Genomic DNA, 26005 nt, shown 5'->3' with positions numbered 1-26005 from the left:
AAGAGCCTGTGATTTCCAATGATACAAATACATTTTGTAATTCCAGGAAGATGTGTTTACAGTAATCTACAAAAAAAAATTATATTTCACTAATGTGGCTGTACAGCGTCAAAAACTAAATCCAACTTTGCAGCCCTCCAAAGGAAAACAATACATTCATCTTAAATATGAAACGCATAGTAAAAATATCTTTCTTCAGCTTGTGTTTAGTTTGACATGCTCAGACGTTCTTCTATCTAGCTAGTATCTTCTTCTACAGTCAGTAACTTGTCATTGTCTTTTTCCGTTTCAGGTACAGCATCTCTTACATTCCATTTGCCAGGTAAAACAACATGATGAACATGATGGTGAAGTGCATCTGTCCTTTCTGTTATGTTCAGCTCTATGTGTTGCTTACTGAATTAAGTCTATCTATAAGAGCTACCATTTATATCTCAACAATGCCCTGTCTACAAATGACACTAGGAGAATATTATGAGTGACCCTTCAATAAAAACATGTTTTCATTTACCTCCAAACACTGTTTGCCTCCACCATATGGCTGTAATCCCCCCTCTACGACTAGTGCAGGCACTTAGTGTCAAGCAAATGGCAGCTTGTTGTTTCACACTCCTCTGTGCTTTAGCCCTGTGACGCTGCTTTATCCATAATATCTAAATGAAATAATTTCTTTCAGCCAGATTTAGCAACATATTTCTCTCCCAATGTAGCTTTTATATTGCTTGTGATGAGCTTATGTTAAGCTCTATAGGGTTAAAGCACAACGCAACATTTTGATTAGATCAAGACCCAAATAGGCTGCTGTGCATAAGAGACCAGAATAAAAAAATATTTTAGTCACATATTAGTCTTCCTCAGTTCTAACTTGCTTTGTCTTATTGTAGATAATGTGATATATAGAGCCTAACAGCCTTGAAATCTTACAGCGATTGACTTTGTAATTTATTCAGAGCACACCACAGTAAAGAATGAAATTGAAACAAAATACTCTTCTGTACCCAAATGTTCACTTCTCAAATTGTGCCATGTGGTGAACCACCTGAAGGCTTTCCCCAAGCCAAGCATGAGGTGTGATGTTGTTTTGTCAGTCCAGCTGTAAGCAGGGTTATGTCTCATTTGGTGAAGGGTCCAAAGCCCCCATGCAGCCCCCCCACTAAGTGCCTTGTGTATTTGGGCGACCCTATAATCCATCCTGACAGCTGAGAGACGTCCCATAACCACTCCGAGTTCCCCCTCCCCCAACCCAAATGCTAACAACAATGCAAAGCTGGGACAAAGACCTGTTCCCGTGCCGCCCTTCCAAAAACCACATTCCTACAGAGAAATGCAAATTTTGACTGCAAGTTTATGGGGCTGACTGTTGAAATCCTGATGATTACTTATTTATTTGTTACTCCTTTTTATTATATTTTGTATTTTTTTTTTGTCAACACATTATTGTCCTCTCTCCTTAAGCTTCTTACTTTAATCCATTTTTTATCTAATTTAGATTGATCTCTTTATTGTTTGCCATGTTGTTACAGAGCAGCATCTTTGGATCACAGACCTGTATCCCTCTGAGTGACACGTTAAAAAGCATTAGAATGCAGTCTCCTGATTCTGGTCTTTGGTCACACAAACTGATACCTGGCATGCCACAAAACCACATGGCCAATGGACTTGATCCTTTAATGTATTTTACCTTGTTGCCTATTTATAACCTCTCAGGCCAGGTCACTAAAACCTGCTGCATGTGCACTTCCCACAGTGCTTTAAGGATACTGTTGCTCTGATATTTAATCAGAGATGGGGGGATGTCCTTGCTCATTTATTCATGCAGTTTTTGGGGAAACAAAAATAGTATCACGCCTCAAGTGATTACATAAAAAAAAAACTCAGGCTGTATGTGAGGAAGAATATGAGGATTCTGGTGTTGAATGTTTTTTGTTTAACATCAGAGGGACAAACCAGAGCCTTTGAAGGAGCAAGCCTCCTGTCTGTCCGCCGACCTCCCCTCCTCCCTCTCAGACTGCTTATGATCCCCCCTTCTCCTTTTAACCTTGACTGGTTTCACACCTCCTCCACCGAAATTTGATTGTGGCTAGAGGCGAAGTCTGCATAGCAACACACCGATGGCAAGAGAAAACGGTGTGAGGGGAAACGGAGTAGGCAACGACGATCCCTGGTTACCATGGCGATTGCTCGTATTGCATCATCCCTCAACACAGAGTACCTGGAGAAAGGGAGCCCCCATCACTCTGAACATGTGGTGCTTCCCCGCCAAAACACGCTCACTTATTCATGACGAGCCCCACCCAAATCACCGTGACAAATGGTGGAAGTGCTTTTTTTTTGTCACTTTTAATTTTGTATGCATGACAAAATTTTGAGTACTTTTTTTTTTTTTTTTTTTTTTTTTTTGAACCACACTCAGGCAACATTTCCTCCATTGTTTTTTCTTCCATTTCTTGTCTTTATTTCATTGGTTATAATGCTGGCTGTTATTTAGACATTTTCTTTTGTCTTGTTTTACAGGGATGCTGTGATGAAATGCTTCACAACCTGTCTGAGTTAGGACTCCTTAGTCCACAGTTTGGGAAGACTGGTCCTAATATTCAGACTGTAAGAACAAGGGCTCTGTAAAATATACGTCTTTTGTTGTTTATACAATATATCTCCAGATTTTTACTGTGGCTTGTTTCATACTGTGAATCCTCACTTTTTAAGTCTAACTGAATGTCTATAACTATAATCAGAGTATATCACTTATCTTTTGCTTCTAAAGTGAAAGAAATAAGTGCCTTTAATGCTAATATATTTAAAAGATTTTATACCATTTATTATAAGTGCAGGGAAATTATTTTGACTTTGCTATAATTAACAACACAAGTGTGTGTGTGTGTGTGTGTGTATATATATATATATATATATATATATATATATATATATATATATATATATATATATATAAATTATGAATAGATCCGTTGTAGACATTGACCAACCATACTTGACAACCAAATTTTTTTAAACGGTGTTCTGTCTTCTTACAAACATCATTAAAACGCATTGTCTTTGCTCTTTTCTGTCCGTGTGCGAGGCACTGATGCATGAAGAGGCTCTCAGATGCTATTCTTTATATATATATATATATATATATATATATATATATATATATATACATACATACATACATACACACACACACACACACACACACACACACACACACACACACACATTTCCCTTAAGTCAATTGAGGCACTGCTTCACTGATGATGCACTGGGATATATGATACCCATAGCTCTTTTGAGTTTTTCCAGCTAAAGAAATTAAAAAGCAGCTCCTGTCTAGTCTGTTCGTCTGTATGCGTGTTTGAACCCCCCCTTAGCTCATCAAATTACATTAAAATGACTTCTCCTCTTTAAATGTGAATTCCTGCCAGATGTAGCAATGACCCCGTTAATTGCGCTTTTCTGAGCATTGTGATTTTGATGTGACCTAATAACCCAGAATAGCTTGCATCGAGTTCTCTATATTGCTTTGGCATGATGGCGTTGCCTTTGAGGATGTGGTTGTCATGACAACCTCCTCTTTGAGATTCATAATTCTCAGCCTTCCCCCATCTGTGGTGCAGATGTTCACATTATCCTGATGAGGAGGTGTGCTTTTTTAATTTTATAGAATACCTTGGACCGGCAGTCAGTCATGGAGCTATAAAAGGATTTTAAAAACAGTTTTGTGCATCCTGTTTTCCTGTGTATTGGCTGCAGGATTTGCTCGAGGTTTAATATGCCTCCAGGTTTTCTTTCTGCTTGATGCGACTAAATAACAGCATTTCACTTCCTGTTGTGCAGCCCCCACATAGTTTGATTAGACGCTTGTATAACGTGGTGGTGGTGGATTAACATGGACAAAATCTCCCCTCAATACTACTTGTTCAACTAACTTGGCAGACACCCAGCAAATCCTTGAGCAATTAATCTAAGGGATAAAATAATTCTGTTGAGTGAAGCTTGTTTTTGTGATCGGTTTTCTTTGCCTGCTATTTTTGGATTACGGCAAAATTTAAGGATGGAGGGGAAGTACCCTGACCTCAGCAATCTGTTAGTCTCCCAACTGTTTCCTTTTTTTATTACATCTAATCCATTGTTAAGTCAGAGAGGAGAGGGATCCCACGCCACAACACCCACTAAAATAAAACGAGCCTGTGTCCCCTTTGGCTTATTTGTCCAGCTCATCTTGTAAAAATGAATAAATAACTCTGTGCCATTTTCTTTTTTTTCTTTTTTTTTTGTGAGTCAGTGGACTGTTGGATGGATTTTTGGTTTTGTTGGGAAATTTTCAGCTGCAGAAACACAGCAATAGTCTGCATTTTGTAGAAATTCAAACAAACATTAAAATGTTATTTCCTGTCTTTAAAACAATTCCTTTGTACACTATAGTGTAAAAATACTTCTTACACTTAAATACATCCTATTAATATCAACAGAGTAACTAAATAATAAATGGCAAAATGTTTCACAAACTGTAAAATCTCAAAGTCCTCAGGCAATATCAAATAAACAGTCTACAAACACGGATTTGGAAAGAAGTATTGATTTCTTCTTACACCCTACACACTAAACAAAATCACATTGAATCAATTGCAGAACTGTCTGTGTGAACGTGCAGATAACCGCAGAAAGGAAGAGAAATTAATAGCATAGACTATTTGTGTATCCCTCTGTTTTTTTGTATAGGCTGAATGGCTGAAAGAACCACAGATCAGTTAATTGATATTTGAGACTATATTGACCGACAGAAAGGACTGAGCCAATGACATGGTTTGTTAGTTCAAGGACAGAATGGGGTTATTTTACAGCACCAAGGACCAAACATTATCTGTATGAGCATATTTAATGTAAGGTATAGGGTGGTATAGTCCCAGCTAGGACTACTTTAACTGAAGAATATCAGTTAGAGATGAATAATGCACATTTTGCGTGCTGTTATAATCCAAACCAGTTTACAGGTTGTGTAAACATGTCTTACAATGAGTTTCAGTGTCGAGGTACATTTTAGTAGAAAATTATTTAAAATGATGTATGTTTTCTGCTTAATTTCTTATGAATTTGTCTATTTAAAGTTACAATTTAACTCTTTAAAAATAGGTGATAAATGTGTCACATTTAATACCTGTGGTCACTTTTAGGTTACAAATTGATCCACTTACACCATAGTTCATACCATATGATTGATATTATTTAGACTGGTTATCTATTAAACAATTTGTGTTTCTAATGACTGTAAAACAGCAGAGGCGCTGTGAGAAAAGATGAGGTGGATGTCGCTCATCGCTTCAGGAAGTTATTGGAAATTATGAAATGACATCACCACAGTTTTTTCCTGGCTTTGTTTGGTGCTTCTCCTGACCACGCCTTCCTGCCGGCTCCATCATAAAGCAGCCAGGCCGTGTGTGTGTGTGCACCAGTTGAACTCCAGTTAGTGTGGACAACAGGTGCACTACAGCCTCTCTCCTCCCCGCTGTTGGATAATGCCCGCAGAGCGCCGCTCGTCGCTTTGCGCATGCAGGGCTTCCTCGTCTGCACTCTGAACATTTGCACGTTTTTGTATCCTGATCACTTCCAGCCACAAAAATGCCTTTTCCGCCCATCAGCCTCCACCAGCGGATCTCCTCTCCTGGCAGGGAGCTATTCGGGAAAAAGAAAGCCAACGGAGTGCCTCCTCACAATGAGCTCACCAGCAAATCCGGCGGAGAGAAAGGTGGATCCGAGAAGGAGAAGCAGTCATCTTCTTGGACATCGGCGAATTTAAGGAATTTGGGGCGTAAAGCCCAGCAAGAGAAGAGTAGAGGCCCAGCTCAGAAGGCGGGTGCCGGTCAGGAGACCCAGGGAAAGAGCTCCTGGCTGTCGGTACCCAAACCTCAGGACTCGTCTGAAGGAGTCAGGCGCTCCAGCTCCATGGACGCCGCCAGACACCTCCAGGGCAAAGAGGAAGGAAAGAAGGAGATTCAGTTTACTCTAAGTCTCACCCCTGAAGCCATTCTTGTCATCCAAAAACGGAATCTCGAAAAGCAGATGATGGCAAAGCAGCAGTGTTGCGCCTCCGCGGACTTTCGGCACAGGCGAGTTTTTCCATCCAAAAAGGCGCACGGAGCGTCCAAGGGCTGCGCTCCTGTCGCCAAAGTGGAAAGCGCCGAGCAGGACATTACAGCCATCGTTAAAATATCTCTTTTGAATGATCAGTATAAGTACGACGATGTGGAGTATGAAGAAGAGGATGGAGACGTGGACGAGACTGTTGTGAGGAAATGTAAAGAGTGGCTCAAAGGGGTCGAAAATGCCGCTGCTTTGGGAAAAGTCGACAAACTTTCTGCACTCCCGCACCTTAAAGGCTGCTGACACCTGACTTCATATTTCATTTTCTAAACAGCTGACTGACGTGATGATGGACTCATGAAAAGCGTACACCGATAGACTACCGATGTAGGCCTGCTGCAATGGCATCTTAAGTCTGACGCCTGCAAATTAAACGATTAGCGAATGAGGGGATAAAATCCACTCCAGAGGAATGCCAATTTGTTTCGGGGTTATGTACTAAAATAGATATCACACAAAAATGAAGAAAATTGAAGAAACATGAAAATAGATGAGTAAATTGCATAGGAATAAGAGGGCGTTTGACATCCTCTCTCCTCAACAAAAATAAGATGTTAAAGCTTAATTGCAGCCTGTGGCTCAGCCAACAGTGCTTCTTATGGTTCACATGGACGTTGCTTTGCGAGTTTAATGCCTGTTCAATGTTTTGTTGAAGTTTGAACTGATTACCTTGATATTCTTGTCCTTTGCACATGGTTTTTGTATTCAGTGGGGCGCCTGTGGATTGGAAGAGGGGTTTGCGTAAAGGGACGCGAAACCGTTCCTTTGTGTTGGAGAACAATAAGGTGTCAACAACAGGGCTTTATATGCGCCTGCTGCTGAAACCAAACTGGACTGTTTATTTTCCTCTAATAAGAGGGTTAACTTTGTAGGGATTTATCAGCGATGTACAGTATTTCATATTCACTAAATATTTGTACTGTCAAACGTTTTCTCAGCTGATGATTTTCTTTGCCATTTGAAGTAAAAATGTTTTTTTTTAATCTTGCAAGTGTCACTGACCGTTTTAAATCTTTTCAAAGCTGATTTGTGTTGTGCCTTTTGAATGAGTCGGTTACATAATGCTGATTTGCAGTCACTTAGATTTCTTTTACAGTCTGGCCAGTTCCCAGATTGTATTTTAAAGGATCTTTTGTTGCCACTGTAGCTACCTGAGGCCATCCAGGCATTAGTGTCCTAAGCTTCTCAGATATCCTGTTAAGCAGGGCTGACCAGTGTACTGTGGGGCCCAGGTGCATGATCCCTTCAGGAAATTACCTCCAGTCTGCTTTACTTTTGTTATATCTAACTAAACAATGCATGCAGCTACAAGAGATAAATAGTGTTGGTACCAAATATCTGGGAGTTCATTTCACCCAAAGTGCCAGAACTATATGGTTTGCAGCAAAGGTATGCCCAGTTTGAACTGACAGCTTAATCCTGACATTCCCATAGTCATGTGGTACTCACTGAGCTATAAGAACTATGTTAATGCTATAAGTAGTAATGAACCCTACATAGCCTACTCCTGAGAGAGAAACAGCTGGTCAGGGACCAATTGAGGGCTTCGAAACCAATCAGTATTTGACTGTTTTTAGCAACAACAAAAAAACTGAATACGATAAACCAGAGTTAAAGAGAAATTAGGCTATAAAGACACTTTTTGCTTCTTTCTTGGTTCTTTTCCGCTACCTATTTAAAATTAGCCAGTCAAGATGAACTTTGAAGGAAACTGCAATCACACGCCATCCTTGGACACAAATTAAATCTTCATGCAGGGTCATAACATATAGGTGGGTTTGTGTGTACAGTGTGAATGTTCCCTGCAATAAGGTTGAACTCTTTTCCATTGTTCTCTGTAACTTGGTAACCACAGTTTTACACTGAGTGTGGTCCACTTTAAAGCCACACACAAGACAGAGGAGTGCAACCTTTTAAGACATTAGAGTGTTTGAAAAGTCCACACACCAACAACTGGTAAGCTATTTTAGAAAAATGATTTATAACCTCAGGTAACATTGTCGTTTGATATTATTTGGGAATTTGATGCCAACATGTCAACAATATTTTCTTTAAAGATTCCCTCAATGGTGGATTTGCTATGAGAGATGAGTGCAAAAACGTTCATCAAGCAAGCACTCTGCCCTCTATTTCGGATGAATACTTATTAGCTGTTGCTGTCAGAAAGGTATTTTATATAACCCGTTCATCAGCACTGAGAGTTTCATATTTTAGTCCGCTGTTATCCTGTTAAATTACATGTTATTCAGGAATGGCTATACATAGAGTAATCAGGTGCCAGATGCGGTATGTGTCCTGTATACTTTGTTATTGTGGTACGGTACATGACATTACAGATGTCATGTCAGTAGAAAAACAAGCTGCCAGAATAAAGCATCATGTCTGTTCAGATGTTCCCATTCAGTGTCACAAAGGGGTTTTATTGTCGCATGTTGCGGACTGAGATCATGGCTGAGCCAGTGCAGCGTGTACCAAGACCCGTTTGGTTCTCCGTGGCTCGTGTGATGATGATATCTACTGGCTTGGTGACTGAGAGTAATGTAATCCTCCTCTATTGTGTCATTTCAATTGTGGCCTTGTTTATGTGCCTCTCTCTGGTATTCACTGCTGTCTGGTTTAGGCCTGAAGCTGAGCTATTCATGACTGTGTCTGTCCTGGAGGGTGAGAGAGAGAGCTGTATTAGTATGTCTAAAGTAGCTCAAATAGGCTACTTGTATTGAACAGGAAAAGTAGAATTTAAAGAAGAAGGAGCTGGCAACAAGTTGAGACAGTCGGCTTGGTTACAACAAGTGGAAACACTTTTTCCAAACTGCCCTTCAAGGTCTTTTACATTTGGAGTTGTTAACTCCTTCCCATGCTGTAGGTCTCTCTTTTCATCCTCTGCCACACTCAAACTGTTTCTGTTTACACCGGCAACATCTAATTTTTTATTTTTTTCTCGATTGCTAAGACACATTTCATGAAACCCTCACCCATTTTTTCAAAACTGTAAACACAAAACCAAATTCTCAAACTATATTCACAAAAACATCTGACTCTGCTGGCAAAATCAATCATACAATGCCAGTCAATAACTAAATACTACAGAGCATTCATTAGACATTACCTCAAAAACTTAAGAACAGTGTGCAGGTTATGTAGTTACAGAATTTAATTTTATTTTTTACAGTATTTCATACAGTAAACACATTTTGCAATGAAAACAAAAGTATATCACAACTTGTACAGTGAATATCTTGTACATTGCAAGTTCTAAAATATTGAATGTCTGTATATTAGCCACTTGTAGAACAATACAGTAGTCCAACTGCAAAAGGCCAAAGAACAAAATAAACAAAATAAAAAGCACATGTGAAAAGCACTTATTTAATGCTCCTGTGCCACCTGTGCACTCTGAACTAGCTTATATTCTCTACAATTGGTTTTGAGTCGTGTGTAAACAATGACAAATGTGTTGTAGTTGTGTTTCACTTTTGCTGCCTGTGTTAACCATTTTGCAACAAAAGTGCATCACAGTGTGAAATGTTTTATAGAGAGTGAGAGTTTTGCAAAAAGAGTGATTGATTTGACAAATGAGTTTAGGCCACTGGGCATTTGGTTCAGAGAATAGGGTTTAGTGTTTTAGCAATTCAGAAAAACTGTAAATCTTTGGAGCAGGAGTAAAAAAAAAAAATGGCCGCATGCTTCTGTCCACCTCCCTGCAGTATCATGATCACTGTCTGGAGTGATGTGGTACAGTATGGCTGCATTATCCTCCACTGATTTATAGTGGCAGGATAGCACAGATGGATGCTGCCTTCGCCCCGTCACTGACACTGGTACACACAGCAGTGAGAGCAAAAGAACTGCAGGTCCCTTTGCTCTGCCAAGACAGTATTACTATGGCAACCCAACTGATAAATCCCGTGTTTCCAGCAGCTTTTGTGAGAAAAGACAAAGCAGACACTTCCTGAACAGACTCAGCCCATAAACTTAATGTGTCATTCAGTGGCAGCCTGTTGGGAACAAGGCATTTCCCAGAACCAGGGCGACCTCAGAGAGAAGACTTGGATCAAAGAGTACAGTCCTGCCATTAAAGCTAAAGCAATCTTCATTTAAGGGTTATTAAAGGGAGCAAGTAGCTCCATGTTTTTCTGTGTACTTAATCTGCTTTGGCATGCATGCTGTTACCACCATTGGCCTTGCATTCTTTTGGTAACATGATCCATATTTTGCATTCCTTTTCATCTTATATTTTGTCTTTATAATCTGAGACAAGACAATTGCCTAAAGATGTTGTAGTTGAAATCTGTCTCTAAAACCTCCCTCTGCAACATCTGTTGGGTATCGGTCTTCATCAGGATTAAATGAGGACGCTGTTGCCCAATAATATGCTTAGGGCAGATCACAGCCTTCCAAAATTGTTTTCTAGAGACAGGAAATACGATGGGGGGCTTTGTAGGAGAGGAAGTGGGCATATTCCTCCTGCGTATCTTCAGCAAGGACACAATATCAGGCAGTTGTGTGGGAGGTTGCTGCTGGCAGACAAGAGGGATTACCAAAAATGCATTCCTTTTTTTTAATCATCTTCAGGCAAGCTGACTGATTCACTCCCACCGCATCTAAATTGGGTTTTTACTGTTGATAGGCAGGGGTTGATGTCAAAGCGGAGCCCCGGAGGAGGAAGGCAATGGGTGACAGCGTTCCAGAACCGGACCAAGAGGCCAAGGCCTGGCGTCAGGCTCAGCTCGAGCAGGTTGATAAATACTGTACCAATGATAGAATGTTTAAGATACTTTCATAGTCACAAAGACACTTGTTCTGTTGCCGTCTGCAGAGAAGGCACAATGATGCAGTGAGAGAACATTGAAGAATGAAATGTCCACTGGTCTTTGACCAGTAATCAATCATTTCCCCATCTCCTTTTCTGTAGTCAATACTAAAGCATCGCTCTCTGCCTCCATTCTCTCTCTTTTTTTTTTTTTTAATAGCTCTTTTCTCTTCAGTTAGTGTCTGTTCCTTTTCTTTGTTTATCCTCCAGCGCCATCTAGAGGCCTACAGGAACCTGCACCGTCTCCGAGACGCTCTCGGTCTCCGCTATGCTGCCCTGCTCAAGGACAAGGTCCACTCACAAAGATTACTGCTGCAGCAGAGGAGAAATGAGACCGCCCCAGCAAAGTCAGAGAATGAAACTAAGCGGGTAAATCATTCAAACTTAAGGACGCAGAACTGAGTGCTTTATTTGAGTCATGTGCATGAATTGCAGAGATCAAACTCTGTCTGACATTTACATTTAATGGTTTCAAATGAGAGATCAGTGTTTTCCTTGTGGTGATTATTTATGACAGATTACATTTTTAATGTATTAACTCATAAGATTATATACCTTAATCGTTGCTGTCTCTGATATTGCCCAGCCATGGTTAACTTTTTCCAGTTTATCGTTTTATTAGTTGCGTGCAGTGTTATCACACCATTACTATACCTGCACCACAAACTTTCGGGGGGTAAAAAATACCCAAAACAATCTGATATGAAATGAATTGGCCATCCAGTCTTGACTGTACATTCTGGTTTTCTTTCTACATACAGTACACTACGACTGGGGGTCAGTGATTACATCCATCCATGGGCCAGTTTTGTCAGTATTTTATTGTTTACAGGCACAGTGGAAACACAGGCCTGTATTTTTTCCATATGTTTTGTTTGTTTATTTATTGTGTAATTCATTTAACAACAATAATGGTTATAAACTTGTTTGTTTTGGGACTTTATCTTAGGGCATGACGTAAACTATGAAAGTCAAAACTTCATCTTCCGTCAGGGGGCCAAGTATTAGGCTGGATGGCCTAATTCGGGCCACAGGCCCCTATTTACCTACCACTGCACTACACTTTGTCTGGGCTCAAATACACAACCCTGCAAATCAAAGCCTCCCTGTTTTGAATACAACACCTCCACTTTCTCTTTTACTCTTCAAGTGACGTGCATATCATTAAAACAATTGCAGCTGCAGTTTACAACTTAATCCTGTGTCTTTAAGTCCTGCACAGTATGTATAGCAGGCTAACACTGTTGCTGAATGTGACTTCTGTAGCAACTATTATTATTTAGTCAAATGTTGCTTGCTGCAGATAAAACAAATTATTTGCAAGTGTTTTTGGTTCTATGATGTATGTTCTATGGAAGCAAAGAAAGGCGTAATAATTTGAATCTCATAAACAACAAAATACTTAATAATAAACTATTAAATAATTACTGTTGAAGTTATCGCATTGAAATATTTTATTTTGAAAACCATCTCATCTAAATGTACAAAGTTTGAATCCTCTTTCCTCTTTGAAATGTACAGAAGGTAATTTCACGTTTTGCCGTTTCATTGTTTTCATTACGAGTGATCCCTTTCACATTGTCACATTGTTTTTACTTTGTCATTTGATATATTCTCATTATAAAATAAAAAAAAAGTATAGTCGCTTTAAATAAAGATTTTTGAACATTGGACAATTTAATTTTCTGCATAAATTGGTGAACCCTTGAAAATACTTGAAATCACGTTTTGAAATTCTCTAGATATTTGTAAGAGCGGGATTCAAACCACAAATTCAGACATATGATTTTCAAAGTAAAATATGTCAATGCTTTGAATTCAGCAGTGACATCTCACAATTAGGTATTAAGTTGTTTATAGGACTTTTTTATGGCCCTTTTTCACTTCCATACATTATTTCACTTCTTTTTTTCTCCTTTGCAAATTTCATTTCCTGTTCTTGTGTATAATTCTCCTTCTGACGTAGTTTCTGTGATTGACTTTAATTTTGACTCGTCTCTGTTCTGACAGGGTGTGAAAAGATCAATAAGCTTTAGAGAGTGCCTGCATAGAGGGGCTTTAACAGGAGAGAGATCCTGTCTTATCTTCCCCTCCTGTAAAAGTTGAGCTTGGAGGATGTAATTGTCCTCTCTAATGACTTGCACTTGGTGGGGGGGAGACCAAAAGAGCACTATAAAGGACTATAGAGGCCCTCCAGTAGGACTCCTTTGTTTCAAATGGCTGAGCAAATGAAACTACCCGTTGTTTCCTCAGCTCGGATCGAAAGGCTCTGTCACAGACACAGAAGTGAGGCAGGACCAAAGCAGGCAACGGCAAGAACACCTGCTGGGGCCTAATTGGTCCTTGCTGCTGTTAATGGCTTCCTGTGGTTGCATGTTTACTTCTCATTTGTTCTGTGTACTCTGTTTCCCAGCCCCTGAAACAAGGGAGGCTCACTTTAAATCTCTTATTCCCACACCTCTCTGTCCTTCTCTGACTGTCTGTCTGTCTGCCTCCGTCTCTTTTCTTCTCTACTCAGAAACAAAAGAAGTTGGCCTTCTCCAAGCTGCAGCACAATGACTCATACCTGAAGTCCCTCCCTAAAACCAGCTATTACATGGTAGGTTTTGTTCCCAATACCGGAAGTATATGACACCTGACTTTAATCCGCTTTAATCCGTCATTGATTGATGTTACATCCCTCACTGTGACATTCATCAAAAGCGTTCTGTCACTGTATCTATTTTCTGAGATTTTTGAACTCCAGAAGCAGTTAGCTGAGCGTGGACATCTAAAAACCCATCACGACTTGGAGGACTTTTATAGGTGCATCACATATAACCGTCACCCATCACAGCTACATAAAAGTGTGGAGGATGTCAGGAAAAAGAGTTGAGTTACACTTTGATATATATATATATATATATATATATATATATATATATATATATACAGTAGCTCACAAAAGTGAGTACACCCCTCACATTTTAGTAAATATTTCATTATATCTTTTAATGGGACAACACTGAAGAAATTACACTTTGCTACAATGTAAAGTATTAAGTGTACAGCTTGTATAACAGTGTAAATGTGCTGTCCCCTCAAAATAACTCAACACACAGCCATTAATGTCTAAACCGCTGGCAACAAAAGTGAGTGGTGAATGGTTTTATTTCACTTAGCCTAATAGCTGGTTTGAATTGCATTGAGAGATGATTTTATGGAAAGTAACCCATGCCAATCTCTAGGTATGGTGAAGGGCATGTGATGATGTGGGGCTATTTTAATTCCAAAGGCCAAGGGAACTTTATCAGGATGCATAGTATCCTGGATCCATGAAATAACTGGCCTAAGAAATAAAAATCTGCCTGCCTCTATGAGAATTTAACATAGGGGTGTATTCACTTTTGTTGCCAGCGGTTTAGACATTAATGGCTGTGTGTTGAGTTATTTTGAGGGGACAGCACATTTACACTGTTATGCAAGCTGTACACTTAATACTTTACATTGTAGCAAAGTGTAATTTCTTCAGTGTTGTCCCATTAAAAGATATAATGAAATATTTACTAAAATGTGAGGGGTGTACTCACTTTTGTGAGATACTGTGTGTGTATGTGTATATATATATATAACAACTTTCTTTCTAGATCTATATGGGAAAACAATAGGGACTTTGTATGTGTATCTGTGTTAACAGTGCTGGAGAGCAGACCTGCAGCTTCAGAAAAACATCCCTGCACCGCTAAAGAGAGAGAACATGAGGACCACTCCAGGTGGAGACTGCCTACACTGTAATACGTCTGCATTCGATTTTCTTGAGTATTGACCACTGAACAATTATTTTATTCAAATAATAATTTTCTCTGCATTTTTTATTTTTAAACAAAACTGCACCATTCGGTACTTTTAAAGCAATAATTTGACATTTTGGACCATAAGCTTATTTAGAGTTAGAAGAGAAGGTTGATGCCACACACTCATATCTGTCCGTTAAATATAAGTCTGGAGCCAGAAGCCGTTAGCTAAGCTTAGCATAAAGCCCGGAAACAGGGTGAAACAGCTAGTTTGGCTTTTTCCAAAGCTAACAAAATCTGCCTCTAAAACTCACTAATTATTATAAATATTAATTATTATCTAAACACGTATTTTGTTTCTTTAATCTGTAAAAGATAAAGTGAACAAACTCTAAACTATAAGCTAATCTAACTGGCCCCTTGGCTGTTGTTTAGTCTTATTGTACAGACATGAGAGTGGTGTCGAACTTCTCAACTAAGTATTAGGTAGCAGGATACAATTTCATCAATCATCTGGCAGTTTATTGTGTATATTTAAGATAAGATAAGATCCTTTGTTAAGGGCATACAGTACATGTCTCAGGTTTTAGGTGTCAAAGATGCAGGTTGTGGTGGGTCAGCAGGGAGATGGTAGGCCTACTCATTTGTAAAGGCCTTTGGTCTAAAACTGTAAGCACTCTGGATCTCTGTTTGCACTGCCTTTAAGAACAAACACCGACTCCACTGGAGGCTTGTTTAGCATGGACCCTCCTGGAGCAGAGAGCTGATTACTCACGTAGAAGTGAGATGACCAAACACAAGTTGACCCGGCTGTTGTGGAGACTCACCTCCTCGGACGGTCGCTTTGACTCTGACAAACATCATCCAGGGGAAAATGTTGTAATTATGTCCACTACAAAAGAGATATAGCAATTGGGCCAGTGGTGTCACCTGATGCCTGCACTGCGAGCAGATGTTGAACTGTTTGGAGAGTTCCTTCTCATTTAAAGCTGTATGAGCTTCCAGGCAAACAGCAAGCCATTTACCAAAACGTGGCAGAGATAATCTAAGAGCTTAGAGAGTTAGAGTTGTATTGTGGTTCCACTCATCACTAGTTATACAAGCATTATCCCTATTATTATGAATGTTTTACTACAAATGCTTCAGTTTTAAGAAACTTTATTGAAGATTTTGCTTTTTCTTTAGCTGACCCATTAACTGAGATCATCTTTCAGTTCATACACTCTAACCACCATTAATTTCTTTCAGGTCTTCCACTTCAGCTCAATTTCTCAACTAATATCGACTGACATTTCAACTTCTTGCAGTTTTCAAATTTAAGTTTTCAACTCCTTTTAGCATTTTCACTTCAACTGACTCTTCACTTAGCACTTACACTTAAATTCACACTTCAACTTCATTCAGCGCTTACACTTAAACTGAAACTTACGCTTCTTTCAGCACATCCATTCTCAGAAAATTAGAGAAAAGGAGAGAAAGAAATCTCAAAAACATTTATTTTTCCCTAATTGTGAGGGCTTTCTGCCATTGTCAAACACCTGGCGAATAACATAAGTGCTGTCAGTTTCAAATACAAATTATACTCTACCACTTTTTTTGCTGGATGATGTTCAGATCCACATTACATTTTTGCACCTTCAGCGTCCTTTGTGTTTACATATTGTGAATGTATAACAGAACAGTGTTGGCCATTGCCACCCTTGTTGTTAATTAGGGCTGAACTCTGTTTAGTAGGAGCATGTATGATGTTAGCACCAGGCTGCCACCGTTAAACAGAACATTGGCTTGGGGACATTAGGAGCTTGGTAAGAAGGCGAGTGAAGGCTTGCGCTGACAAGTCCTCCATCAGTGTGAAATCTCACCGCCCCAGAGACAAACAGGGTGAGACAGCGGTCCCCCTGCGCCCCCAACCCGACTGTGCCACAGGCACATTCCCCACATCCATAAGAAATACCCAAAATAAAAGCAATTAGAGCTGAAGTTGAAAATATGGAGTCTTCAAAGTCTTTGTTTATGTTTTTAAGTAAGGAGCCAATTCATCCAATCTGCTCTGCTTTGTGGCTATTTATATGATTATTATTAGCTGCTATGATTTATTGGACAGTTGAGGCAGTAATTTGCTATCTTTGTGGCCATCTGGTCATGGTCTCTTCAACATGTTGAATTTCACAAGTATGCATTACAGGTCCACAAAATTAGATTGGCCAGAAGATACCATGTCTATTACTATAAATTGACTTCAATCAGTGGAAAATGTACATAAGACAGAGCTGGCCTCTTTATTTTGTAGGATCCATCTAGGCAACATTTTTATTGAGTTATCAGAGTTTTTGTATCTTCAAGCTTCTGCAGCATCAACATGTCAGCAATAATATTGTACATAAATGAGTGCACAGTTTCACATCCTCATTCCTCCTCCTGTGCAGCTCATGGGGTTTGTATAGATCTGTTACCTGCTGCACTGTCCTGTGAGTAAACGCTGCCTTGCTCAGGAGTCCTCCCTGAAGCCAGTTTGCACCCAGCAGACAAAGTGTGTTGTCACCCGAGTGCGCAGTGTTATTGGGTGTGAGCTGCACCACACTATGGCTGCTCTTGAGAAGTAGCATACCATTAGGAATATATTAACAACCTGACATTTTGTGTGTAGGACAGACATTCCAGCAGTAAGCAAGTTGACCGGACGATAAAGATGTTTTGACACCATTTTCCTCACTAATTATCAGTTAGGTTAAAGTATGATTACCTGTTGATGGTCTTATGTTCTTCCAGCTGTAAAATGAACTAATTTTTTTGTGTGTGTGTGTGTGTAGGTTATCAGAGCAAGGCTCTGGTTCGGCAGAGCTGATCTTCAGTGGCAGCCGGGAGAAGGATGAAATTGAGCAAATGTTTCCCAAGGTTAGCGTCAAATCCACAGGGGCAGTAATCCCACTTAACAAGGGCAGTGAGAGGCAAACACACCTGGAGCAGTGATCACCCAACTGCCTCCTCAAACCAACACACATAAACCCACACTGATAGAATACACTCAGCAGTAAAATGCATTATTGTAGGTTTAATATTTTTTCATCTTCTTTGCAGTTAGCTTAGCTTTCGTTTTCGGTTCCCCTATTTTCTCCCACAAATGTGTATGTAACATTAAACAAAATATTAAAGGAATAGTTTGCAGATATTTTAGCGTAAAGACTGAAAGCAGGGGGAAACAGCTAGCCTGGTTCTGTCCAAAAGTAACAAAATCTGCCTACCAGCACCTTAAAAGTTCACTAACTAACACGTTACATCTTGTTTTTTTATAAACATAAAAAAATGTGTTTAAATAACAATGTGTGGTTTTATGTGGAGTCTTTGCTGGATGCATGTCAGTGAAAGTCACTGCTCCCGGCAAGGAAATAATCCAGCACATAACTCCCTGTAAAACCACAAGTAGTTGTTTTTACACTTTGGTACACTACGAGATATAAGGTGTTAATTAAAGTGAGCTTTAAAGGTGCTGGTAGGCGTATTTTCTTGACAAATCAGAGTATAATTGTAGCTTGTGTCAAGGAAAAGGCTCACCATGCCTATAACATGACGAACAGAAGACTTGTTAAATTTATTGATCAAATTATATCATCTCATTTTTTTTTTATTAATTAAAGAAGGCAGAAACAGGATATAAAGAGGTGATATAGAGCACTATTTCACATCTTCACAGAGATCAGGAGAGAGGCTGGTAAAGAGACTTTGGAGATGAGGTTATGCTCAGGTGCCGAGATGAGCATATACGGACAAACACGCAGGACTCATTTTTCTCTCACCTCTGTGTCAAAACGGGCCTGAGCAAACAGAGGATGAGCCTGGCTGGAGGGAGAGCAGGGGAAGGCAAACAGTGGTCAGACGAGACTGGTGAAAGCCAGCAGACATGCAGAAGTATTACTCACCACAGCTCCATGCTGACATCTCAGATCCTCCTCTGGCGGAGAGGCCTGTCACACCTATTAACATCTTTGGGGTGTCGATACAGGGTTCAGGCTTTAAATGTTTGTGAGGCACCTTACTTTCTTGTTTACCTCACAATAATATGTGCATGGATACAGTTCAATTACTCTGCAAAAAAGTACTACCTTCCTTTTAAGCCTTATAAAAACAGTGTCAGGGAGGTGTTGTCTTAAGTCAATGGTGATTTTTGCTCATATTTATTTGAATTACATTATATTGTCATGTTCTTCAATGATTTAATCCACTATATTTATGTGATAAATTAATGAGGACATAGTAAAGGACAATACCTGTGTTTCAGTATCTTTAATCCCATTTACTACACATTATGTATAGTTTTTATAACTGCCAACAGTTTTCCAAAGTGCTTTATATATGTGTTTTTCACAACATGAATGTTGGCTTCCATTTATTTCAATATAACAATTAGCTAGCAGCCAGACTTGAAACTTTGTTATTGCATAGAAGTTTACATTTTTCAAATCAATCTACACATATTAACTACTTTATCACACATCAGTGCCAAACTATAAGATCAATTAAAGCATATTTTGAATACCAGAATTTGAAATACAGTACACAACGTGGTTTAAAGTGGTTAGCAGTAAAGTAAAGTGATTTGTATTGAATGGTTTCAAACATGCACTTGTAATAGAAGCAAAGCAAAGTGAATACAGACTTGAATGTGTTCTCTGAAGTTTATTTGAGTTGCACCTGCATTTTATCCTTTGAGGATGGGGGAATGGGCTTTGGGGATCTATATAGCACCATATAGATCAATAACGTTAATTCACAGTGGGTGCTGCAGTCCCACATCAGGAAGTGGCCTGGTGTGACAGTTAGCGCTGGGTGGGGTGTTGGAGCAGGACAGAGAGGCGCCAAACAGGACACTAGGACTGTGGGAAATGACACTGACTATGACACACATGACTTTTACACCATGGTTACCTCAGCTTGTATACAAGGGGACGTCTGTTTTTAAATTACAAAATGATTAATGGTCAAGGAAATGATAGATGAATGTAATATGTGCCACCCACAGATGAAAGTCCCCACATTTGCAACCCTACAGCCTAACTTCATGAAGAACTTCCAGAGCAAGATGCCTGATTTGGTAGGTCAGCAGTTGCCTCCTTTAGTTCCAGTGTGTGTAGTAGCCCAGCACAAAACAACAGAGGGAAACGCTCATGTTTACTACTTTCTCTCCATCACAGATTAGCCTTGAGATTCCCGAGAAGAGCAGGAAAGCAGAGATTTACTTGAGACGGCTGAGACAAATGCATGATCTTTGTTTAACCAACATGGCTTCGTCCCAAAGGTTGGTAATACAGGCAGTGACATAAAAGAAATGATGCACTGACATGGATCATTGAATCTTTTCTAGAAGTTTTGTTTTTAGTACCATTTAGAACCAATGAGGAGACAGGAGAAAAGAAGCATATTGAAGGAGTCTTTCAACTGCTCTTTAAACTGAGTGAGGTTTGTTTTTCTCTGCTTGCTGTGAACTCTGGTCCAGACTGTTGGACAGGGAGACAGACTCACTGTGCTGGCAGGAGGAGCGAGGCAACCAAGATTTGGTTAGTAACACAAACCAGCCACAACACAACACAACACCACAGAGCTCTATGGAAGCTAACACCTAGCTGTCACACACTATCTGCCTTTAACGTTTGTTTTTTTCCTCTGGAAGCCACCATGGCAACAGGTCACACCGAATAAAATGACTAGAATACAGTAGTTATTTTTGAGCATGACACTGCGGCACTACATGTCTGTATGTAAATCATGTGTTTTATGAATTGAGTAATCAGCGAGAGATTTTTTTTCCATATTTATCCTTCCATAGATGCTTCCGGGCATTGACTCCAAACAAGGGAAGACAAGCCAAACCAACCAGCCGCCTCTCTGCTCTCCGAAACAGCCAAGAAGTGTCCGGAATGACCGACCTTCACGTCCCCAGCAGTCGGGCAGAATGACTTCAGCCAGGTGCATGTCAATACAAACATCCATCATATGTATTTACTTTGTTAGAGACAAAAGACTGATTGTCACTTGACATTCTGTATTTGTGGGTGTTTCTTGGCAGCCACCGAGATCTTGAGACTCTGGTTTGGGACTCAGCAGTGTGCCGCCGTAAGACACCTGATCCCTTATCCATTGAAGATGTGTGTCAACAAAAGCATGTAGAGGTAGAATTATCTCTCAGATTGATTATTATTGTGAAGATTGTATTGTTTTTTTAACACATAATTTTCTGTTCTGTTTTTAGATAATAGACCGTGGCTTCAAGCTATGGAGAAACTATACAGAGAACACAGATCACTGAAGCTATCACCATCTGTTTACAGGGAATATGTGCAGTTATTATTGTATCAGTTATCTGTAAAGTGCAGTTTATGGATGCATTAATGTCTCACGTATATGAAAGATACATTTTTTTATAGTGTTTATTTCATGTTGTACTGATTAACTACTAGTATATACTTTTATACTGACAATAATAATACTATATTATGTGTAAGTAATGGTTTTAATATGTCAATTGTTGATATTAGTTATACATACAGTAAAGTCCTTACATTCATGTTTGGATATTCTGAAATAAAAGTTATACTATAATAACATTAATCTATTGGTGTGTGATGATGATTATTATATATTATTAAGGATGTGGTTGTTGCACTAGAGTGTAATTTGTCATCTATTTGTTAGTGTTTATATATGTAGTCATCCATTTATTAAATAATTCATTAATATTAGAATAACTTCTTCTTTCGTCCCTTAATTGGCACAGTCTTAACCCACTAACACAGGACTTAAATGGTTTCAGGTTTCCAGCCTTTTTCTCTTGTTTAAACAGCCATATTGCATATATTTATTTTTGTATTTTTGTTTATTTCTTTTTAATATGTTATGTATGCACCACCCACCAAGGCAAATTCCTTGTAAGTGTTACTTACTTGCCAATTAATCCTTTTCTGATTCTGATTCTGATTCTGATTTTGGGGCTTTCTTTAAAATGTGGCTTACTAAATATATCCCAGTCAAAAAAATGCATCAACATTTGTTTTTAATCACAACAATTGGGCAACATTTCTCATTAAAAGTTCAAGGAATCAGAAACAGCAGGGACTGAAGACCAGCCATGGTCGACGCACAGGGGTTTGGTTTCAGCAGGTGTGGCTTTGATCTAAGTGTCAATGTTTACAGGTTGATGTAATAAAGTAGGTTAAACTGCTTTATTCAAAACGCTGCCATCCTGTGGGCCTCAATGATATGGCCGCTCCCAGCCAATGGGTGACAAGCCCGCAAAGATCAAAGAGGAGATGAGCCAACCATCTCTGCTCCAAACACCCATCCTGAGACGGAGCTTCTCTTCAGCCTATATATTCGGGGGCGTTTCATGTCGCCCAGCGTCCTGAGATAACTGCTTGTCTTTGTGAAGAAGACACAAGAAGAGGAAAGAGATTTAGTTTTTCAATAAGAACTGCGATTACAACTATTCAGCCCTGGAGCTGTTGGACAGGATGGCCGCTGGCGAGTGTCCCGGGAAGGCCAGTCAGAACCGGGTGGACCACCTCCTCAGTGCCGTGGAGAGTGAGCTGCAGGCCGGCAGCGAGAAGGGCGACCCCACGGAGAAGGAACTCAAAGTGTCCCTGGATGAGAACGAGCTTTGGCAGAAATTTAAGGATCTTACAAATGAAATGATAGTTACAAAGAATGGCAGGTGAGCTTACATGCAAACAAACAGTATATAATATCAGATCAAACAGAGCACTTTTAAATAATAATACAATTACTTTTGTCATTTTTTTAAATTTATTGTTTATCAAGGCGCATGTTTCCGGTGCTGAAAGTAAACGTGTCTGGATTGGACCCGAACGCCATGTATTCTTTTTTGCTGGACTTCGTATCTGCGGACAACCACAGGTGGAAATACGTGAACGGGGAGTGGGTCCCCGGTGGCAAACCTGAGCCTCAAACTCCCAGCTGTGTGTACATTCACCCGGACTCTCCAAACTTCGGGGCGCACTGGATGAAAGCGCCCGTCTCCTTTAGTAAAGTCAAACTCACCAACAAACTAAACGGAGGAGGCCAGGTAAGGAGAGGAGAGCATGTTCCATGTTGTACTTTCTTTGTTTTTTCTTCAGATAAAAACAGTTCAGTCTCTTCCTAATTTCATGCTTTAATTTCAAAATAAAATACATATGAAAATAATATCTCAGGCATATGAAAAGTGTTGATCTGTTGTTTTTCAGATAATGTTAAATTCCTTACACAAGTACGAGCCACGCATCCATATCGTGCGAGTTGGAGGCCCGAGGAGGATGATCACCAGCCACTCTTTCCCAGAGACTCAGTTCATTGCAGTAACGGCATACCAAAACGAAGAGGTTGGCAATTATATATTTTTAAGTAAAAAAAACTGATATGAAACTAATATTACTAAAATGAACGCAGCGATATGTTATGTTTATGTTTGTTGTATGCGCGTAAATTACGCACAACATTTACGCACGGTATTTAGTATATCTTTCATGATGTTTATTGGTAGAAAACCACAATCTTAACTATTTTTTCGTTGTTTTTGTTTGGATTTTAGATAACTTCTCTTAAAATAAAGCACAACCCTTTTGCCAAGGCCTTCCTAGATGCAAAGGAGAGGTAAGCATACACATTGTTTTCACAAGAAATGTTTTTGATGTCTTTTAAGTTTAGTTTAACATAAGGTAAAGTATATCATCAATCATTTCATTTCTTCAGAAGTGATCACAAAGACATAAGAGAAGATGTCAATGAAAGCCAGCAGTCAACTTACTCTCACTGTAAGTATTGAATTATCTTTTCTGGTTTCATCTCACACATTGTAAGTTATGGTGCTCATACAGTATGGTTTCATCATGTCTCTTCTCATCTGTGGGGCCAGTAGGTGGTTGGTTTATTCCAGGCACAGGCTCTCTCTGCCCTCCTGCCAGTCCTCACAGCCAGTTTGGGAGTCCAATCTCCCTTTCGCCGTCCCATGGCTGTGAGCACTACTCCACCCTAAGGAACCACCGCTCTGCCCCCTACACCAGTCCGTACGCCCATCGCACCAACTCGCCCAGTGAGTGTTCTGTTTCACCCTTTACTGTCACCCATCCTGGAATTACACCACTTCCTCCCTGGCTATTAACAAGAAACTCAAACAAATGTTGCTGAGCACGGAATGTTTTGCATTCCTCTGGCTTTTGTGTGAGTGGAGCCACAGAGCTGTAAATGGTTGGGCTTCAGACAAGGAATGTATGAAGTGAATATTCACACCTTTAACTGTCATATCAATATCAGAGGGACAGGACATCCTGAATCATACTGCGAAAATAACAGGTTTATTGATAACATCATTTCTGACTAATATATGTGAAATCACCAGTGACCTCTGTACCTACTAAACCCCAGTGCCTCTGTTTGTGTTGTAGTCGGTTACTCCGATAACTCGTCAGCCTGCCTGTCAATGCTATCAAGCCACGATAACTGGTCCAGTCTTCAGATGCCAACACACTCCAGCATGATGCCCATGGCCCACAATTCCACCTCTGGTACCAACTCTAGGTTTGTGTATCTCTGTGTTTATTTGTATTGCATCAGTTCAACAGTATAACTCACAAACACAAAGAAGATGATCTGGACAAAGAAAATAACTAAATTGGAGAAAATAACTAGGGATGGTTAGGTGCATAGTTCTGGCATTATTTGGGTAAGCAGTGTCCATCTCTCCATAAATATCTCCGTTTTCAACTTCTTTTTTTATTGCAGAACAGTACAAAGTACAAACATATACAAAAGATCAAATAAAGCTTGCTTGTATATCAGATGTTTGTGGAAAAAAAGAACTATACGAGTCCAAGAGTTTTATGCATGTTTTGTTTTTAAGCAGAGTTGTGTAAGAAATCTATTTCTGCTTAACTAAATAAATTAACTATGTATCTCTGAGGCTAAAGAGGAGTTGACTTTGAGAAAAAAAGAAAAAGACTGAGGACGTCACACAATTTACAAGTTAAAAACAGACAAATAGGGGTTTTTATAAATTCTTTACTCTGCTGTGACCTTCTCTGTGACATGAACCATCTTTACTCACTGAAAAACTATCACGTAGTTTTCTTTGCTGTCAAATTTGAACACCTTAAAGGTGCTGTAGGTAGGATTGGGAAAATCCAGGACTTAGCCAAAAAATTTGAACATCAACAACTTCTCAGTCCCTCCCCCCTTTCTGCTAAAGCCCAAAACGGTCTTCTAAGCCCCTCCCCCCACAAGGGAGAATGAAGGCGTCTGCATGAGCAGTGATTGACACACAGTTAGACACCGCCCCTGGCCCTGATTGGTGCATCTGAACGGGGAGCTGTGGATTTTTGCAAATCGCACAACAGGCTGTAGGTGTTGCCAGAGGAGCTGGATTCTTTTTTTTATTACCTGCTTCTTGTAGTTCTACTGGAACATAGGGTCAGTTTCAGCAAACAGAAAGTTAGTTTTATAAGGCTTACCTACTGAATCTTTAATAGAGCATGAATCAACTTATTGTCTGAACTGTATATTTCTTCCTATATGTTCTCCTTTCAGTTCGATCTTTTTCACTGCACTTTATTGATTCTGTAACTCATTCATATATTTCACACTTTAAAATGTTTAAAAACCTTTTTTATCCTTGTCTCTGTATAGTCAATACACCAGCCTGTGGTCTGTGAGTAACCCACCCCTGACTCCCGTGTCCCAGAATGGGGGGATAAACAACAGCCTAAGCTCCCAGTTCCTTCGAGGGTCCAGCAGCCACTACCCCAGCCTGTCTCACTCAGTCACAGTGCCCTCCTCTGGCTCTCCCATGTACGACAGCAGCACAGCCACAGAAATGCATGACACATCTCAGTACGACATCTCTCCACACGGGCGACTGCCTTCAGCCTGGACTCCTGTGACACCTCCGTCCCTGTGATGGAAGTGTGTCTCTGCAAGCTTGGAGAGGTATGGCCATGAAATGATGTCTGCAGGATTTTGATCTGACGTCAGGGAAAAATCAACCCCAAAATAAATAAGTTTTATTTGTTTACAATTCAGATTTCACAGGCAAAAGACTGTTTTGGGGCGCTTGATTTAATGCTGAAAATAATTTTTCACTTCTCAATTGGTACTAATAAGAAGCTACAGAGACTTTGAATTTTTGAAGTAGCCCTTTAAAAATGTGCTATGGTCTCAATAAATCCCAGAGAGTTTCTATATGTTTTTAATATTTTATGTTTACTTTTGTTTTTGGTTCAGCAAATGTTTTTGTTTAGCA

At 39.7% G+C, this 26005-nt stretch overlaps 4 protein-coding genes across 6 annotated transcripts in view; all 4 read left to right on the top strand.

Moving 5' to 3' along the window:
- The window catches only part of sft2d1 (SFT2 domain containing 1), a 12563-nt gene extending 9896 nt beyond the window's left edge, over positions 1–2667 (top strand). Inside the window, exons 7-8 of the mRNA XM_028603842.1 lie at positions 293–322; positions 2515–2667. Coding sequence (XP_028459643.1) covers positions 293–322; positions 2515–2554 — 70 coding nt within the window. The 3' untranslated portion in view covers positions 2555–2667. The remainder of the gene's footprint in view (positions 1–292; positions 323–2514) is intronic.
- A 2787-nt stretch (positions 2668–5454) lies between these two features.
- On the top strand, positions 5455–7093 carry prr18 (proline rich 18). Its single transcript, XM_028604044.1, has one exon. It carries the CDS (start codon positions 5620–5622, stop codon positions 6382–6384), a length of 765 nt encoding a protein of 254 aa, XP_028459845.1. The 5' UTR covers positions 5455–5619; the 3' UTR covers positions 6385–7093.
- A 3684-nt stretch (positions 7094–10777) lies between these two features.
- On the top strand, positions 10778–21189 carry si:ch211-130h14.4 (uncharacterized). 3 transcript variants are annotated; one of them, XM_028604017.1, is made up of 12 exons: positions 10778–10876; positions 11162–11320; positions 13470–13550; positions 13698–13821; positions 14628–14721; positions 17535–17619; positions 19742–19813; positions 19914–20017; positions 20216–20276; positions 20546–20685; positions 20786–20888; positions 20969–21189. In XM_028604017.1, the coding sequence occupies exons 1-12, from the start codon at positions 10811–10813 to the stop codon at positions 21023–21025; spliced, it is 1146 nt and encodes a 381-aa protein (XP_028459818.1). In that variant the 5' UTR covers positions 10778–10810; the 3' UTR covers positions 21026–21189. The 3 variants fall into 3 exon arrangements, with proteins under 3 accessions (XP_028459818.1, XP_028459819.1, XP_028459817.1); XM_028604018.1 differs by having other exon boundaries at positions 13683–13821; positions 14628–14703; XM_028604016.1 differs by having other exon boundaries at positions 13683–13821.
- An 885-nt stretch (positions 21190–22074) lies between these two features.
- Positions 22075–26005, top strand: tbxtb (T-box transcription factor Tb). Its single transcript, XM_028603874.1, has 8 exons — positions 22075–22426; positions 22534–22798; positions 22959–23093; positions 23303–23364; positions 23464–23525; positions 23627–23803; positions 24156–24288; positions 25393–26005. The coding sequence occupies exons 1-8, from the start codon at positions 22227–22229 to the stop codon at positions 25661–25663; spliced, it is 1305 nt and encodes a 434-aa protein (XP_028459675.1). The 5' UTR covers positions 22075–22226; the 3' UTR covers positions 25664–26005.

This window comes from Perca flavescens, chromosome 17, assembly GCF_004354835.1.
Source record: "Perca flavescens isolate YP-PL-M2 chromosome 17, PFLA_1.0, whole genome shotgun sequence".
Taxonomy (NCBI): Eukaryota; Metazoa; Chordata; class Actinopteri; order Perciformes; family Percidae; genus Perca; species Perca flavescens.
The sequence above is the reverse complement of the archived record's forward strand: the minus strand, read 5'-3'. Positions and strand labels throughout refer to the sequence as shown.